This window comes from Acomys russatus, chromosome 16 (genome assembly GCF_903995435.1).
Source record: "Acomys russatus chromosome 16, mAcoRus1.1, whole genome shotgun sequence".
NCBI classification, from domain to species: Eukaryota; Metazoa; Chordata; class Mammalia; order Rodentia; family Muridae; genus Acomys; species Acomys russatus.
In genome coordinates this window covers 27,166,080-27,181,507 of record NC_067152.1, presented here as the reverse complement: position 1 = coordinate 27,181,507, position 15,428 = coordinate 27,166,080, and the positions used below count along the sequence as shown (strand labels likewise).

Sequence of the window (15,428 nt, the reverse complement as noted above, 5' to 3'; positions counted from 1 at the left end):
ATTTAGGTGGCTGTGTGTTATTCCATCTGGTTAATATGTTACAGCTTTCCCATCCCCCAGTTTCATGTTATTTTCAGTTTCTCCCATAATACTTCGTACTATTTAGCTAATGGTTGCCCTTAGGAGTTGACCTAGAACAAAACACTCTTCAAAGCAATTTTTTGCTAAGTGGAAACAGTACTGTAATTCTCAATGGGAAGAGAGAGGCTATGAATTTTAATGAAGAAAATATTGGGAGCATGTTTCTTATTTTCTGTAAGGCAGATGCCATTATTTGTGGGTTCCAGCAAACGCTTGCAGTCATCTGGAAAACGGTACAGCGGCAATTCTTCTCTAATGGCTGCTCAAGTCGCTTGTTAGGTTTGGCCTTGGAGATGGTCATGCGCATACTCAGGCAAGGGTGCTGGCATCTCCACCACCACCACCGCCACCACCACCACTACCCACCCACCCACCCCCACCCCGCCCACAGTGCACAGTCGGAGAAGTCCAGACTTTTAGAACCACTCAGGACCAGTTCCAGAGGAGACAGCAGTTGCTAGTTTAATGGCCTTGTTTTTCTCTTTTAAAATGTTTACTCTTAATTCTGATTTTGAAAATAAGTTGCTGTCCTGGGAAGTTGAAAGAACAGAAATGAGTGAGCCCCAGACAGACTTTACCAACTGTGAACAGTTGCCACGTCTATGTTACCACTCCCACACACACCACGCTTCCCTTCTTTTGAAGGTGAAAATGCAGACTTCGTGACTCCTTAGCCTTAGAGGCTGGAGTACGTGCACCAAGAACTAGGGCACCTCCTAGCACAACCCCAACACCTCGTCACCCTCAAGACATTCAGCTCTGACTCGAAGGCTGGGAATGTGCCCTTGATAGATAGGAAAGCACTCGCCCAGCATGTACAAGACCCTGGGTGGGGTTCTCAGCAGTGCATAAACAATGTGTGATTACCACGCGGTAATCCCAGCACACCAGAGGCAGAGGCAGGAGCATCAGAAGTTCAGGGTCATCTCCTGCCATACAGCCGCTTTAAGGCCACAGAAGACACAATAATAACCAACATATAAGCCATCCTAAACTTTCTTTCATTCTCTCAATAAGGTCTTTTAAAGCTGTGTTTCTGCTTTAAAAAATAAACAAACAGGCTGGGCAGTGGTGGCGCACACCTTTAATCCCAGCACGTGGGAGGTAGAGGCAGGTGGATCGCTGTGAGTTTGAGGACAGCCTGGTCTACAAAGTGAGTCCAGGATAGCCAAGGCTACACAGAGAGACCCTGTCTCAGAAAATAAACAAACAAACACCTCCCTCTCCCCCCACCCCCACCTCGTGTGTGTGTGTGTGTGTGTGTGTGTGTGTGTGTGTGTGTGTGTAAGTGAATCTACATACCAAGGTCAAAGGACAACATGCAGGAGCTGTTGCTTCTCCCATGTGGCACATGCTTCTTGATTCTTTCTTTCTTTCTTTTTTCCTTTTTTTTTTTTTTTTGCCCAGGCGTGTAATTTAGTTGCAGTTGCTATTCATATTTCTCTGGCAGAGCTGCCCCCAGTGCTGCGTTCTGTTCCTCAACTGAGAAACAGCATGCGTTTCATGTGTGTTCTGTCATCCTTGCCCAGGGGCAATGTCATTCCGGGGTGGGGGAGGCGCGGGGGCTGCAGAGTCTGGCACTGTTGATGGTTTCTTCCTCATTCTTCGTAGTTTAGTTCTTTTCTTCTTCGCCTATCAGCTCTGGAGGTGTATAGCGCCACTTTTCCTAACCTCCGCTAGGGTGCCGTCCACCAGATTCACCTACTGACCTACCTTTTCCTGTCTCTTTTTGTTTTAAAGGTTCAGAGGGTTGGTATCAGGGCCTTGTGCGTTCTTGGCCATAGCCCCGCTGCTGGGCAGTGTCTCCAGCCTCCTCTTTATTTTGTGAATAGCATGCAACTGCAAGAACATTCTGTTCCCAGAGACTGGCTTTAGCAGCGGTGATGCTTCTTGTCTGGGTCTACTGTGTGTGTGTGTGTGTGTGTGTGTGTGTGTGTGTGTGTGTGTGTGTGTGTGCAGTCATGTGTATAGATGCCTGAGATCAATGTTGAGTGTCTTGCTCAATTGCTCCATACCAGCCGTTCTCAACCTGTGGGTCGTAACCCTTTGTCGGCGGGGGAGGGGGAGGGAGGTCAAACACCCCTTCCACAGGGGTCACCTAAGACCATCAGAAAACACAGATATTTATATTATCAATTATAACAGTAGCAAAATAACAGTTATGATGTTAACAATGAGAGGAATCTTATGGCCGTGGTCACTTTATTAAAGGGTGTGGCATTAGGAAGGTTGAGACTGGGTATCTTAGTGAGCCTGGCACTTGCCAGCTGGGCTATAGTGGCCAGCAAGCTCCAGGGATCCTCATGGCTGCCTTCCCAGCCCTGGGGTTACAAGTGCGTACTGCTGTTTGACGTGGATCCCGGGGATTAAACTCAGATCCTAGTGTCAGCACACCCAGTGCTTTATCAGCTGAGCCGTCTCCCTGGCCCAGCCTGTTTTATTTTTGAGCTTATGCATGTTGTAATAATATAAATGTACAGGGCTGGAGAGATGGCTCAGAGGTTGAGAGGACCGTCTGCTCTTCCGAAGGTCCCGAGTTCAATTCCCAGCAACCACATGGTGGCTCACAACCATCTGTAATGAGATCTGGTGCCCTCTTCTGGCCTGCAGGTGTACATGCAGGCAGAACAGTGTGTACATAAATAAATAAATCTTTTTTTAAAAAATAATGTAAATGGAGGTCAAATGTACGAAGCCCACTAGCAAGCTTACTTTCTGCACTTACCAAGCAGCGTGCCCCTTCTTTCCCTCCTGTCCCTCCCGTCATTACCTCTTCCTACAGTAACACACGGTGACACGGCTGTGAGGTGAAGACGTATGACTGACTTCCTAGAATGTTATTATCAGTGTTGCCTGGGCCAATTCTTCCTTGTTTGTTTCTTTGTGGGCCAAACGCTTTTACTCCTGTTCCCTTCCGATCTGCTTGATAATATAATCTGTTTCCTAAAAGAGAACTGCCTTTCTGGTTGCTTATAAGCTAGTGTTGGGCCTTTTCCGTTTTGTTTTCTTTTTTTAAAGGGCAGGTGGATCTGGTATTGACCTACTTTTGGATGTGGTCATTTGACTCTATCCTTGCTCAATGTCAGGCCAGTACGAACATCGTCTTGAGCCTCTAATTAATCCTGCCTTTCATATTTTCTGGCTCTCAAAGTTCTCCCTATCCGGCAACCATCCCCACCTAAGACAGTAATAATGTTGACACTGACGGGGAGACCGTCAGCATGACCGGGGACCTGGCCTTTATCCTCCTCTCAGTCCTCAGCGGGTGCCGGGAGGTTTAATAGTTTGCAATGCTGGCTCCTCGCCTGGAACTTTTCAGATCAGAACCAGTGTTTATACATTCGGTACATCTGCCAACTGGCCCTAGCCTTTGCTAAAATATCAGAGTCTCCCAGTACTAGGTTTCTCATTCCATTTTCTTCTTTCTCTTTTAAAATGTGAAATGTGACAACATGCGGAAAAGTAGAGAGAGCAACATGCCAACTCACCACAAGTCCTTGGGGCACGGGCAGTGTCGGGCGGTGGTAGCAGGACACACACACACACGGCACAGACAGGGGCTCTTGGCATTGAGAGATGGGGGTCAAGTGTCCTACTTCTGTCTCTGTTTTATTTTATTTTTTAATACAGGGTCTCACTGTGTAGCCCTGGCTGGCCTACAACTTTCTATGTAGACCAGGCTGGCCCCTGACTCAAAAAGATCCACCTGCCTCTGTATCTTGGTGCTGGGATTAAAGGTGTGTGCCACCGTGCCTGACTTCTGTCTCTTTTTCAATAACAATTTTATTGAGATAGAATCAAATATCATAAAATTCATCTTTTTATTTTGTTTGGGGGTTGTGCACGCGCGTGTGTGCGTGCATGCGTGCATATGTGCGTGTGTGGGGGGGGGTGGGTGTGTATGTGTGTGTGGGTGTGGGCATGCCCACGCATGTGGGGGTCAGAGGACAATTTTGAGTGTTTGCTCTTTATTCCACTGTGGGTTGCAGGGGTCAAACTCAGGTCATCAGACTTGTATGACAGTGCTTTTACCTGAGGGCCATTTCGCTGGCCACATCGCCTTCTAAGATATCCAAAATTCAGTGTCTTTTGGATGGTGTACAGCCATCACCAGTGTCTCACCCTGATGTATTTTCATCACTTCCCCCAAAAATCCAACCTTCCTGTTTTCTCTCTTTGAATTTGCCTATTGTGGGCATTCCATGAAGGCAATCACAGTGTGTGTGTGTGTGTGTGCGCGCGCGCGCGCATGTGCGTGCATGCGTGCGTGCATGTGCATGTGTGTATGTGTGCATGTAAACCTAACTAGTCTCATGCCTCCTTTGTCCTCCACAGTTTTCAGCACTCTCCTTCCGAGTTGGGAGAACAGGACTCACAGTGCCTCTGCCCCACCCTCCTGTAGGTTCTTGTCTGTAGAAGTCCTATGTCAGTGAAACTGATTAAGAAATTGGGGCCAACAAAATGGCTCAGTGGATAATGGTGATTGCCACCAAGCCTGACAACCTGAGTTCAGTCCCCACAGCTCACACAGTAGAAGAATAAACCCCTACAGTTATTCTCTGACCACCAAAGGCATGCTGTGGTCCGTGCACACATGGGCATGCACACACACATACGATAAAAATAAGACAAGGAATACCTTATTTTATTTGTTTGTTTGCTTTTTATTTTGTGTTCATTGGTGTCTTGGCTACATGTATGTCTGTGTGAAGGTGTCAGATCTTGGAGTTACAGACAATTGTGAGCTGCCATGTGGTTGCTGGAAATTGAACTCAGGTCCTATAGGAAGAGCAGTCAGTGCTCCTAACCGCTGAGCCATCTCTCCTGGCCCGGAATACCTTATTTTCAAAGGAAGGTATATTTTATCCTGTGGAACAGTGTTGGTTAAGCAGAAGAGTAGCAAGAGCTGTCTATCAGTTAGAGTATTGACTTGGGAAAAGTTGGCTGAGTTGGGTTAAGATGGAGGTGGGGAGAAGGAAGTCCTGTGGTAAGCGTGAAAGAACCGTTGGCCCTTCTGGGGGGCTGACTCTTCTCATGTGCTGTGTTATGAACTTACACATATTAACCAGTTTGCAGGTTGGTTTTTGGTTGTTGTTTTGTTTTGTTTTCTGAAACAGGGTTTCTCTGTGTAGCCTTGACTGTCCTGGAACACACACTCTCTCTCTCTCTCTCTCTCTCTCTCTCTCTCTCTCTCTCTCTCTCTCTCTCTCTCTCTCTCTCTCTCTCTCTCTCTCTCTCTCTCTCTCTCTCTCTCTCTCTCTCTGTAAAACAGGCTGACCTCGAACTCACAGAGATCCTCCTGCCTCTGCCTCCCAAGTGCTGGGATTAAAGGCATGCGCCACCACGCCAGGCTCACATATTAACCTGCTTTTATTGCAACCTCCCCCCAAACACCTACATCTCCCCGTCATTAGTAGGTTGGAAGCTTGAGACACAGAAGTTAAGGGGGCAGATGTTTTGAAGAACTGTACGGAGCTAAGTTCAGTGTCATCTTCAGGACATTAATCTTGTTTCCTACCTTAATTCTACTGGGGACATAGCCTCCCATCACAGTGCTCACCTAGCATGCATGAGGCCCTAGGTCCGAGCTCTGCTACCACACTGAAAAGAAAAACTCAGTAGTTACAAATGCTCCGGGTAATAAAAACTAACCCAGCAACCCGAATCTCTCTGCATGCACCTTAAACCCTCATCTTTCCTCAAGCCAGAGTTTGTTCAGTCCATTGGCAAAGTTCTCTTGGTCCCCAGTGCTAATTCCTGTCATAGTAGACACCCGTTCCTTTGGCTCTCAGTACAGCTGTAGCATTGTGGTCCCTTGGTATAACCTTCCCCCGTCCTTGGATAGGTCTTGGTGTTCTGGGTCAACACTGGTGCTGAGCGTGTTTAGCGGTACAGCACTCTGCGTCCAGGCTGCGCTGCTGAGTGTGAACGCCACAAGTGTGACTGCACCAGAGCTCAGCAGGTTGTCAACACTGTCCTAAAAATACGAGATAGTGAATCCACTTCCCAGTGTTTAGAGTAGCCTGCTATGATGACTTTACCAGAGGTACAAACCACTTCCCTTGTCAGGATGTCACGCACTGAAGACAGCTGCTTGTCGATAAGCAGAGATGAGCATGCGCGCGCGCCCGGTGGGTGGGCCATCTCGGTGCAGGTGGAGGGGCAGCTAGTGGCTGGATAGATGCCATGTACATACGAGGGTAGGGCCCCTGCGTGCACCCCTGTGCACGTTGCTTCCTGGTGAGAGTGAAGTGTTCTGACAGGCATGGAAGAAAAGCATTAATTAGACTCTAGATATTATGCATTTAAGCTGACAAGGCATGGGAGCAGCTTTTGTCTGGAGTGAATATTCAGCATTTAGGAAGTGGAGGCAAGAGGGCAGGAGCTATAGGAGCTATAGGAGATACGTAATAACCTCAAGCCTCTCATAGTCTATGTGGATAAAAGTCACGCTTTAAAGTAAAATGAGGACCGGGCATGGTGGCGCACGCCTTTAATCCCAGCGCTCAGGAGGAAGAGGAAGGCAGATCGCTGTGAGTTCGAGGCCAGCCTGGTCTACAAAGAGAGTCCAGGACAGCCAAGGCTACACAGAGAGACCCTGTCTCGAAAAAACAAAACAAAACAAAAAAGTAAAATGAGGGCTGGAGAGATGGCTCAGAGGTTAAGAGCACTGACTGCTCTTCCAAAGGTCCTGAGTTCAATTCCCAGCAACCACATGGTGGCTCACAACCATCCTTAAGGAGATCAGGTGCCCTCTTCTGGCCTGCAGGCAGAATAGTGTATAGATAATAAGTAAATAAATCTTAAAAGTAAAATGAATGTGACTGTACTATTTAGTGGGTTTTTATTTTATATATTTTTAAATTTTAACTGACACAAACTCTTTATATTTGGAGAAGGGCATGCTGTCTCACACAACAGCACATAATGACCAGATCAGCTTAATTGCCAAATGTCACTCAGCGTTTCTCACCTGTTTGCGCTGGGAGCATTCAGATCCCCTCCTGTTGTGTGTGTCCTTTACATTCTTCATGGGTAGAAAGCAAAGCTTCTCAGTGGCTCTATTTCCTACCCCCATTGAAGCACTCTTACACACTTATCAAAATAAGGCAACTACCACTTTGTATTTTTCCAGCTGTTACCCACTTCAAGTGGCATGCTATTTAAGAAAATAATAATAACTACCATGACATGCTCAGAATTGGAATCATAAAAATATTCTGACGACTTCTCAGATCTCAGTGTTACACTTTTTAATGAAAACTAAGATCAAACATAAACCCTGAAACACACACTGCACTTAATGCAGCACCATGCCTGGCGTGGCACACCTCCACAGTCCTTCTGTCTCTGTGGGTTTGTTTCTACATTTTCTGAAGCTGAGCACAACTTTAATACCAACACTCAGGAGCCAGAGGCAGGTGGATCTCTTTGAGTTCAAGGTTATCTGGTCCACATGTTAAGTTCCAGACCAGCCAAGGCTACCTAGTGAGACTGTCTCAGAAAACAAAGGTGTTTTATTTTATTTTATTTTATTTTTAAAGGAAAGGCATCACCTGTAAGCCCAGTCTGGCCTTAAACTCACAGCCCTGTAAGGCCAGGCTGGCCTGAATTCGAAACCCTCCCACCTGCTTACCAAGTGCTGGGATTCTCTCTTAAAACAATAATAGACTCCAGTAATAAGCTTGACCAACAGAACACATGAAATATTTATGTATTTGTTCATTTAGCAGTTCTCTACTTGTGTGGGTCACAACGCCTTTGGGGGGGTCAAACAATCTTTTCACATGGGGTCTCCTAAGACCATTGGAAAATACAGATATTTGCATTATGATTCATAACAGTAGCAAAATTACGGTTATGAAGTAGCAATGAAATAATTTTATGGTTGGGGATTACCACAATATAAGGAACTGTTTGTTTATTTATTTTATTTTATTTTATTTTATTTTATTTTTTTCGAGACAGGGTTTCTCTGTGTAGCCTTGACTGTCCTGGACTCACTTTGTAGACCAGGCTGGCCTCGAACTCACAGAGATCCGCCTGCCTCTGCCTCCCGAGTGCTGGGATTAAAGGCGTTCACCACAAAGAAAAGAATTGACATGTTCAACTTCATTTTTTATTTATTCACTTGTTGTTTTTTTTTTTTTTTTAAGCAACAACAACAAAAACAGTGACGCTTATCTGCGAGGCACTGTTCTAGATAAAGTCCTTGTACGTTTAAGATGGCTTCACCTTCCCTAGTCAATAGGCTTATGATGTGTGTCGGACAGTGGTAAGTGACAGGAAGTGACAGAGAGGAGGAGAAAGTGAGCCCAGTGCTTTCTTACTTGGGTGAGTTGGGAAGAGGGCGCGGAACCACTTCCCTTCTTTTGCCTTGGGGCAGTTCAGCAGGTGAATTTGCAGACATAGAGAGTTTTGCAGCTGTTGGAATCATCCAGATGTTCATTAAGGGAGCTACAGCGATGCCCTACTTCCACCCCATTCTAGGGGGTGAGTGTGTGAGTGTGCGTGTGTGGTATGTACACTTGTGGAGGCTTGAGGTTAACCTCAGGACCTATTCACCTTCTAATTTATTTTTCAGACAGGGTCTCACTATGTAGCCCAGGCTGGCCTGAAACTTGCTATAAAGACCAGGCTGGCCTAGAACTCACAATATCTACCTGCCTCTGCCTTATGACTGTGACGCCATACCCAAACACACATCTCTCTCTCTCTCTCTCTCTCTCTCTCTCTCTCTCTCTCTCTCTCTCTCTCTCTCTTCTTTTGAGACAGTTTTTAATTGGCCTGGACAACTTGGTCAATTAGGTCAGACTGACTGGCCAGTGAGCCTCAGAGAGCCACCTGTCTCTGCCTCTCCAGCACTGAGATTTTAAGTGTGTACCACCCTGCCTGGCTTTTTATCTGGACTCTAGGATTTGAACTTGGGTCCTTATGCTTGCAAGGCAAGTACTTTACTGGATGAGTCATCTTCCTAGCCTAGTCCTTGTTTGTTTTTGTTTTTTTATAACATGCGTTTATATTGGTTTTATATGTATGAGTGTTATACAGGCAAGTATGTTTGTGCACTCCCTGTGTCCAGGAGAGACAAGCAAACAAACAAAAAAGCAGCAAGCGCTTTTAGTTACCGAGCCATCTCTCCAGCATTCCCATCCTTAACTAAAAAAGATTGCTACCTGAACCCGGCTCTTCACTCCTCTGTGTTTGTTTTTGTTTTGTTGGGTTTTTTTTTGTTTTGTTTTGTTTTGTTTTGTTTTTTTTAAGACAAGATTTCTCTGTGTGGCCTTGGCTGTCCTGGACTCACTTTGTAAACCAAGCTGGCCTCGAACTCACAGAGATGCGCCTGCCTCTGCCTCCCGAGTGCTGGGATCACAGGCACGCGCCACCGCGCCCAGCCTGCTCCCACGTCCTTAAGTCCCCGTTCTCCTCCATTCCCCATCCCTTCAGTCTTCCTCTAAAACTGAGAGCTGATCCTTCTGTTTTGGAGATTTCCCTAAAAAACTGTGCAGACGACTTTCAGGTGCCTGAGTAGGAAGCAGAATTGTTCTCCTGTCCCAATTTTGTTAGTTTGTTTGTTTCTTTGTTTGTTCTGGTGAACTCGCACCCATTGAAATTTACTGTCTTGGAAAATCTCTCCGTTGTCCCAGCCCTAACGCCCCGAAAGCCCCAAGTTAAACCACGCACCATTTCAAGTGTTCTATAGCGGCAGACACATCTAAAATAGGTAACCGGCAGCCTCCCCACACCTCGCTGTTGGCTAACTGACTTGTCCATAAATAGCTCGGTGTCACTCGATCAGACAGCCGCTGCTCACAGAAAGGGACCTTTGTTTCCTGGCACACGTGTGCAGCCTCTGGGAGTCAACAAAACCCAGGCCCAGCGTACTGGACCATGGCTGCCACATAGTCCTTAGGAGGACTGTGCAAATTAGTTGCTAAGCTGTTTTCAGATGGGATTCAAGATGCCGAGGTCCACATTACAGAAAGGAGAGTTAGAGCAAGAGCTGGTTTCAATGCCTCCTATAACATTGCTTCTCTAGTCAGGGGAATCCCAGAAGCTCTCTGCCAAATGCGTTGAAGTCTCAGGTCTGTCTGAAAAGATTCCTAGAATTTCAGAAAGCCATTTTTCTGAAGCATGCTTTCATTGGTGCTGTTTTGGTTTGGGTCTTGTTTCTTTAAGACAGAGTGTCAGGAAGACCAGGCTGGCTTTGAACACTTGATCCTCCTGCCTTCACCTCCTGAATTCTAGGATTATAGGAATGCTCCACTGCAAGAGCCTGTTTAAAAAAACAAAAATAATTTATTTCTCTACTTTTTATTATTATTTACTTTAAATAATAAAAGTAGTCTTTACTTTTTTCTCTAAAAGTCTCACTAGTGCTGAGACTCGTGGCTCAAGCCTGTAATCTTGGGGTGGTGGTGGTGGAGGTGCACACCTTTTATCCTAGCACTTGGGAGGCAGAGGCAGGCAGATCTCTGAGTTCAAGGCCAGCCTGGTCCACAGAGAGAGTTCCAGGACAGCCAAGGCTACACAGAGAGACCCTGCCACAAAAATAAACAAACACCACAAAAAGAAGAAGATAGCAGGTTTAAGGCCAGCTTCGGCTATAGAGTGAGTACATAGCCAACCTAGACAACTGAGTGAGACTCAGTCTCCAAATAAAAAGTTACAAAGAGGCCTGGAATATAGATCAGCCATGGCCAAGGTCATAGGTTCAATCTCCATTACATAAGGAAAGCACGAACTAACCCCACCCAAAGCCTGCCCTCTCCTCACCGTTAGAACCAGCCGTCCATTCGTACTTCTCCCAGCTGATATATTGTCATTAGTTTTGTTGGTCTGTACGTGCTGTAATTTAACAGAACACTGTCCTACAAAGTCCACAGCGGGTAACTCCAAAAGTGAGTGTCGGGAACTTGGCCAGATAAGCCTCGGCTCTGTAGGAGCATGGCTGCCAAGCTGACTAAGATAACACGCAGGCCTCAGTCTGGCGACCATATTTTCACCTCCTTTTCAAACGGTAGCATGTTCCTCCGCTTTATAAAGCCCAAATACCGAGTCTGCAGTTACTTTTCTGATCGCTCTGCCAGTCATACGCAATGACTGTGGACGCGCTCCTTAGCACCTGTGGCAGTTTCGAACAGAAGTGAAGACCCGATGTGGGATGGCAGAGCTGTTGGCCGTGCCTTCCCTATAGGTGGTTTTTGCTTTTTGTGCCACAACAGTCAGTACTTTGTAAGACCCATCCAGGGCCCTCCCCACGGCTGTGCTGAGTGTCTGCATTTTGAAAACATTATAAAGCTCAAGGCCAGTTTGAGAATATTGATCCTGGCCAGGTGAGATGGTTCAGTGGGTAACGGCAGTTACTAAGCAACCCAGCAACCTGCAATTGATCCCTAGAGCCCATGTAAAGGTGCAAAGAGACCAACTCCATGAAGTTGCCCTCTGACCTCTATGCATTCTCCCTGGCACATGCGCACCCACACTTCACCCAACACACACTAATAATAATAATAAAGAAAAAAATTTTAAAGACGACCTTCAGTGTACCAAAAGGAGAAAGGACATTCACTTTTAAACCCTGTGCCTGTTTATACCCTGGGCTTTGAAGGGGGGCGGGGACTAGAAACAAACAAATCAATCAGTCAAGGTCTTTGTTTAACAGGTTGTGAACCATGGCAACGTGGATACAGGCTCAGCAGCTCCAGGGCGACGCCCTTCATCAGATGCAGGCCTTGTACGGCCAGCATTTCCCCATCGAGGTGCGCCATTATTTATCCCAGTGGATCGAAAGCCAAGCCTGGTAGGTGAACGGTCTCTACAGCATGTCTGGGGACGCGCCAAGGATACAGAACTTTGACTAGAAAAATGTTATGGCAGAGACTTTAAGGAGTTGTGTGTAACCTGGGCCTAGTGGTCCCCACCTGTAAGGATTGCAAATTTGAACTGCAGAGTGAGACCCTGTCCCTACCTTAGAAAGAAAGAAAGAAAGGAAGAAAGAAAGAAAGAAGAGCCGTGTGTGTTGGGCTGGGTGTGTGGCTCAGTGGTAGAGTGCAGGCATGAGGCTCCGGGCTCAGCCCTTAGGACCTACCAAGAAAAGCTTTCTGAAAAGCTGTATATAATCCACAAAAAGTTATATAGCCTTCTTGTAGATTTAGGGAGATGAAATAACTCTTGGAATCTTAATTTTTGCTGGTTTCTAATTTTATGTGTGTATGCGTGCGCACGCATGTGTGTGTGTGTGTGTGTGTGTGTGTGTGTGTGTGTGTGTACGTGCACGTGTGTACAGATGATGGCAGGTACCTGCACAGGCTAGAAAATGGCACGAGATCCCTCGGAGCTGGTGTTACAGGTGGTTGTGAGCCACCCAGAGTGGTGCTGGGATCTGAACTCAGGTCTTCAGGAAGAGCAGGACGCCCTCTTAGCCACATAGTCTTCTCTCCAGCCCTTTTTTTGTTTGTTTGTTTCTTGAGACAAGGTCTCTTTATGTAGCCCTGCCTGTCCTGGATCTCACAAGGGCTGGAATTAAAGGTGTGAACTATGCCTGGCATTTTTTTTTCCCCCAAGGTAAGGTTTCACTGTGTGGTTCTGGGCGGCCTGCATTTATTATGTAGACCAGACTAGCCTTAGACTCCAAATCAGCCTTTGCCTCCTATGTGCTGAAATTTATAGCTTATAAACCAGATACTTAATACCTTAACTTAACAATCAAAACATTCCTGGCTCTTTGGTTTTCGTTTTTCTGGAACTAACTCTGTAAAGTAGGCTGGCCTCGAATTCACAGAGATCTGCCTGCCTCTGCTTCTGGAGTGCTGGGATTAAAGGTGAGTGCCACTATACCTGGCTTGAAACATTTGTGTTTTTTTTTTTTTATTGTATATTTACATATACAAACAAAAATACTCTCAAACCTTAACAATGTGGCAAGATGGCTCAGTGAGTAAAGGAATCGTCCCCAAGCCTGATGTCCTGAATTTCATTCTCAGAACCCACATGGTAGAAGAAAACTGACTCCTGAAAGTTATTCTCTGACCTCCAAGCATGTTCACACACACACACACACACACACACACACACACACACACACACACACACACACACACAGTTTTTTTCTTTTTAAATACTATGTTGACTTAGCCAACATTTTATCTTTATTTCCCCAACTATGCATTACATACTTGAGTTTTTACATTGTTAGATTGGTGTAACGCAGTCCAGGGCCAATGCATTTTATCTTGCAGTACTGGAGCAAAGCTCCCGGCACCCAAGACAACCTGTTCACCACGGACCTTGTCCTCAGCCCTGCAGCATCTTCTCTACCGTCACTGTTAAACAGTAGCCATCAGCTGTGCCCGGCAGTGCCCAGGGCAGGGAGCTTGCTGCTTGGCCCCGGTCTGTCAGTCAGTGTGACAAGTCTGATGAGACCAGCCAGGCTTTCACCAGGCTCTTTCACCTCTTTGGAGAGCCAGCCCTGACACTGTTGGGAGAAGGCTGTCCATATCCACAGTGATACTGCCATAGGGTAATTGCGACAGCTTGTTAGCACGGTTCTGTTCAGAAGAAAGCGTTCCAAAGGAAAGCAATTTTCTAGGCAATTAAAAAAAAAAAAATCCTAGCTTCATATAATTAAGAGGGGGAAAAAAACTGGCTAAATATAAGAACATCAAATGCACCTGGGTTAGTACTTTTCATTTTCTTTTCTCATTTAATGATTTGGAGGATTTAGGAGAACATTAGTAGGAAGCTTCTGTTGGTTTAAAAATCTCATTTAGCGGCTAGAGATAGGATATAGATTGAATGGTGGAGCTTTTGTCCAGCTCAACAGACCTGGCTCAACACCATAAGAAAACAAAACAAGGTTTTCGTTTATTTGAGCACGATAGCACATGCTTGTAATTCCATCAACTGGGGAGGCTGAGACAGGGGGATTACTAGAGCCCAGAAACTCTGCACAGTCCAAGGCGAACAGGCTTGCATCTAACAGGTCTCCTGAGTTTTCTTCTCACTGAATACCCTTTGGATATTCTGGACTTTAGGTCGTTCTTGCTTTTCATAAAAAGAAAAAAGAAAGAAAGAAAGGAAGGAAGGAAGGAAGAAAGAAAAAGAAAGAAAGAAAGAAAAAAAAAAGATATTCCCAGGCGATGGTAGCACAAACCTTTAATCCCAGCACTCAAGAGGCAGAGGTAGGCAGATCTCGGTGAGTTCGAGGCCAGCCTGGTCTATAGAGTGAGTTCCAGGATAGTCAAGGCTGCAAAGAGAAACCAAAAAAAGAAAAAAGAAAAGAAAAGAAGTCGGGCGTAGTGGTGCACACCTTTAATCCCAGCACTTGGGAGGCTGAGGCAGGCAGATTGCTGTGAGTTCAAAGCCAGCTTGGTCTACAAAGCGAGTCCAGGACAGTCAAGGTTACACAGAGAAACCCTGTCTTGAAAAACAAACAAACAAACGAACAAACAAAAAGAAAAGAAAGCTATCAATGAAGAGCCTCCAGGTCTTCATACTGAAGTTGTCGTGAAGATTCTTGTCACAGGCGATGGTTGAGTCCAAGCTGAGAACCAGACTGCTGAGTTCTGCTCAAGGACTGGTTCCTCTCTCAACAGTGGGCTCCCAGTCAGAACAGAGGAGCAAGGTTGTGTCTTCAGTCCTTCTAGACTTTTACTTAATACATATTTTTATTCAACACGTAGAGCACGCATATCTAAAAATTGGCTCTGTCACTGCCTTCTCCAGACACAGGTCAGGTGGTCTCTAATAACACAGTCTCAGGGCTTTGGTGCCCCTGTGCGCGTCTCTGTTTGCCACCAGGCACTCACTAACTGCGGAGATTTGCATGTGGCAGCCTTTTAGCTGCCACTGGCTCTCTTCCCTGGCGCTGGACCTGACCAGCAGTAATTAGATATTATTTCAGTCTGACAGCTGTTTGGTTTCTCAGCGCGCTAAGTCACTTAAGTATTACCCAGTAGCAATTGTTGCCTAACTTTGTAGACAAAAATTTTTAAAGGACAAAAGAACAAAGAGGAAGAGGAAGTGGACCCAACCCCTGTCACCAGCTGACCAGCTCTGAATGATACTTGAAGTCTGTGGACTGGCTTCTCGCCTTCCCTGGACAAGCTAGCATTCCTTCCAAGTCCCACATCTGTAACGATGACAGACATTTCTCATGGGTGTAAATACTTGTAGGCACCTTCTACCTTGATGCCTCCCTTCCAGGGTTCCTTAGAAAGGGCAGTGACTGGGGGGCCTGGAAACAGTCAGGGCTGGAAAGGATATGCTGAACAGTCTTGGCCTTGTGCCCCTTACACCCTGGAGATGGGGCTATAAACCAGAAGTTAGCAGACCCGTAACTAACT

The 15,428-nt window shown here is 46.1% G+C and overlaps 1 protein-coding gene across 3 annotated transcripts in view; it reads left to right on the top strand.

Moving 5' to 3' along the window:
* Nucleotides 1-15,428, top strand: part of Stat5b (signal transducer and activator of transcription 5B) — a 74,182-nt gene that overhangs the window by 32,870 nt on the left and 25,884 nt on the right. For 2 of the 3 annotated variants that reach the window (XM_051158632.1, XM_051158633.1), the window contains one exon: nt 11,747-11,884. In XM_051158632.1, the coding sequence (XP_051014589.1) occupies nt 11,757-11,884 (128 nt within the window). In that variant the 5' untranslated portion in view covers nt 11,747-11,756. Of the gene's footprint in view, nt 1-11,731; nt 11,885-15,428 lie in introns of all 3 variants that reach the window. The other variant, XM_051158634.1, reaches the window with a different exon arrangement.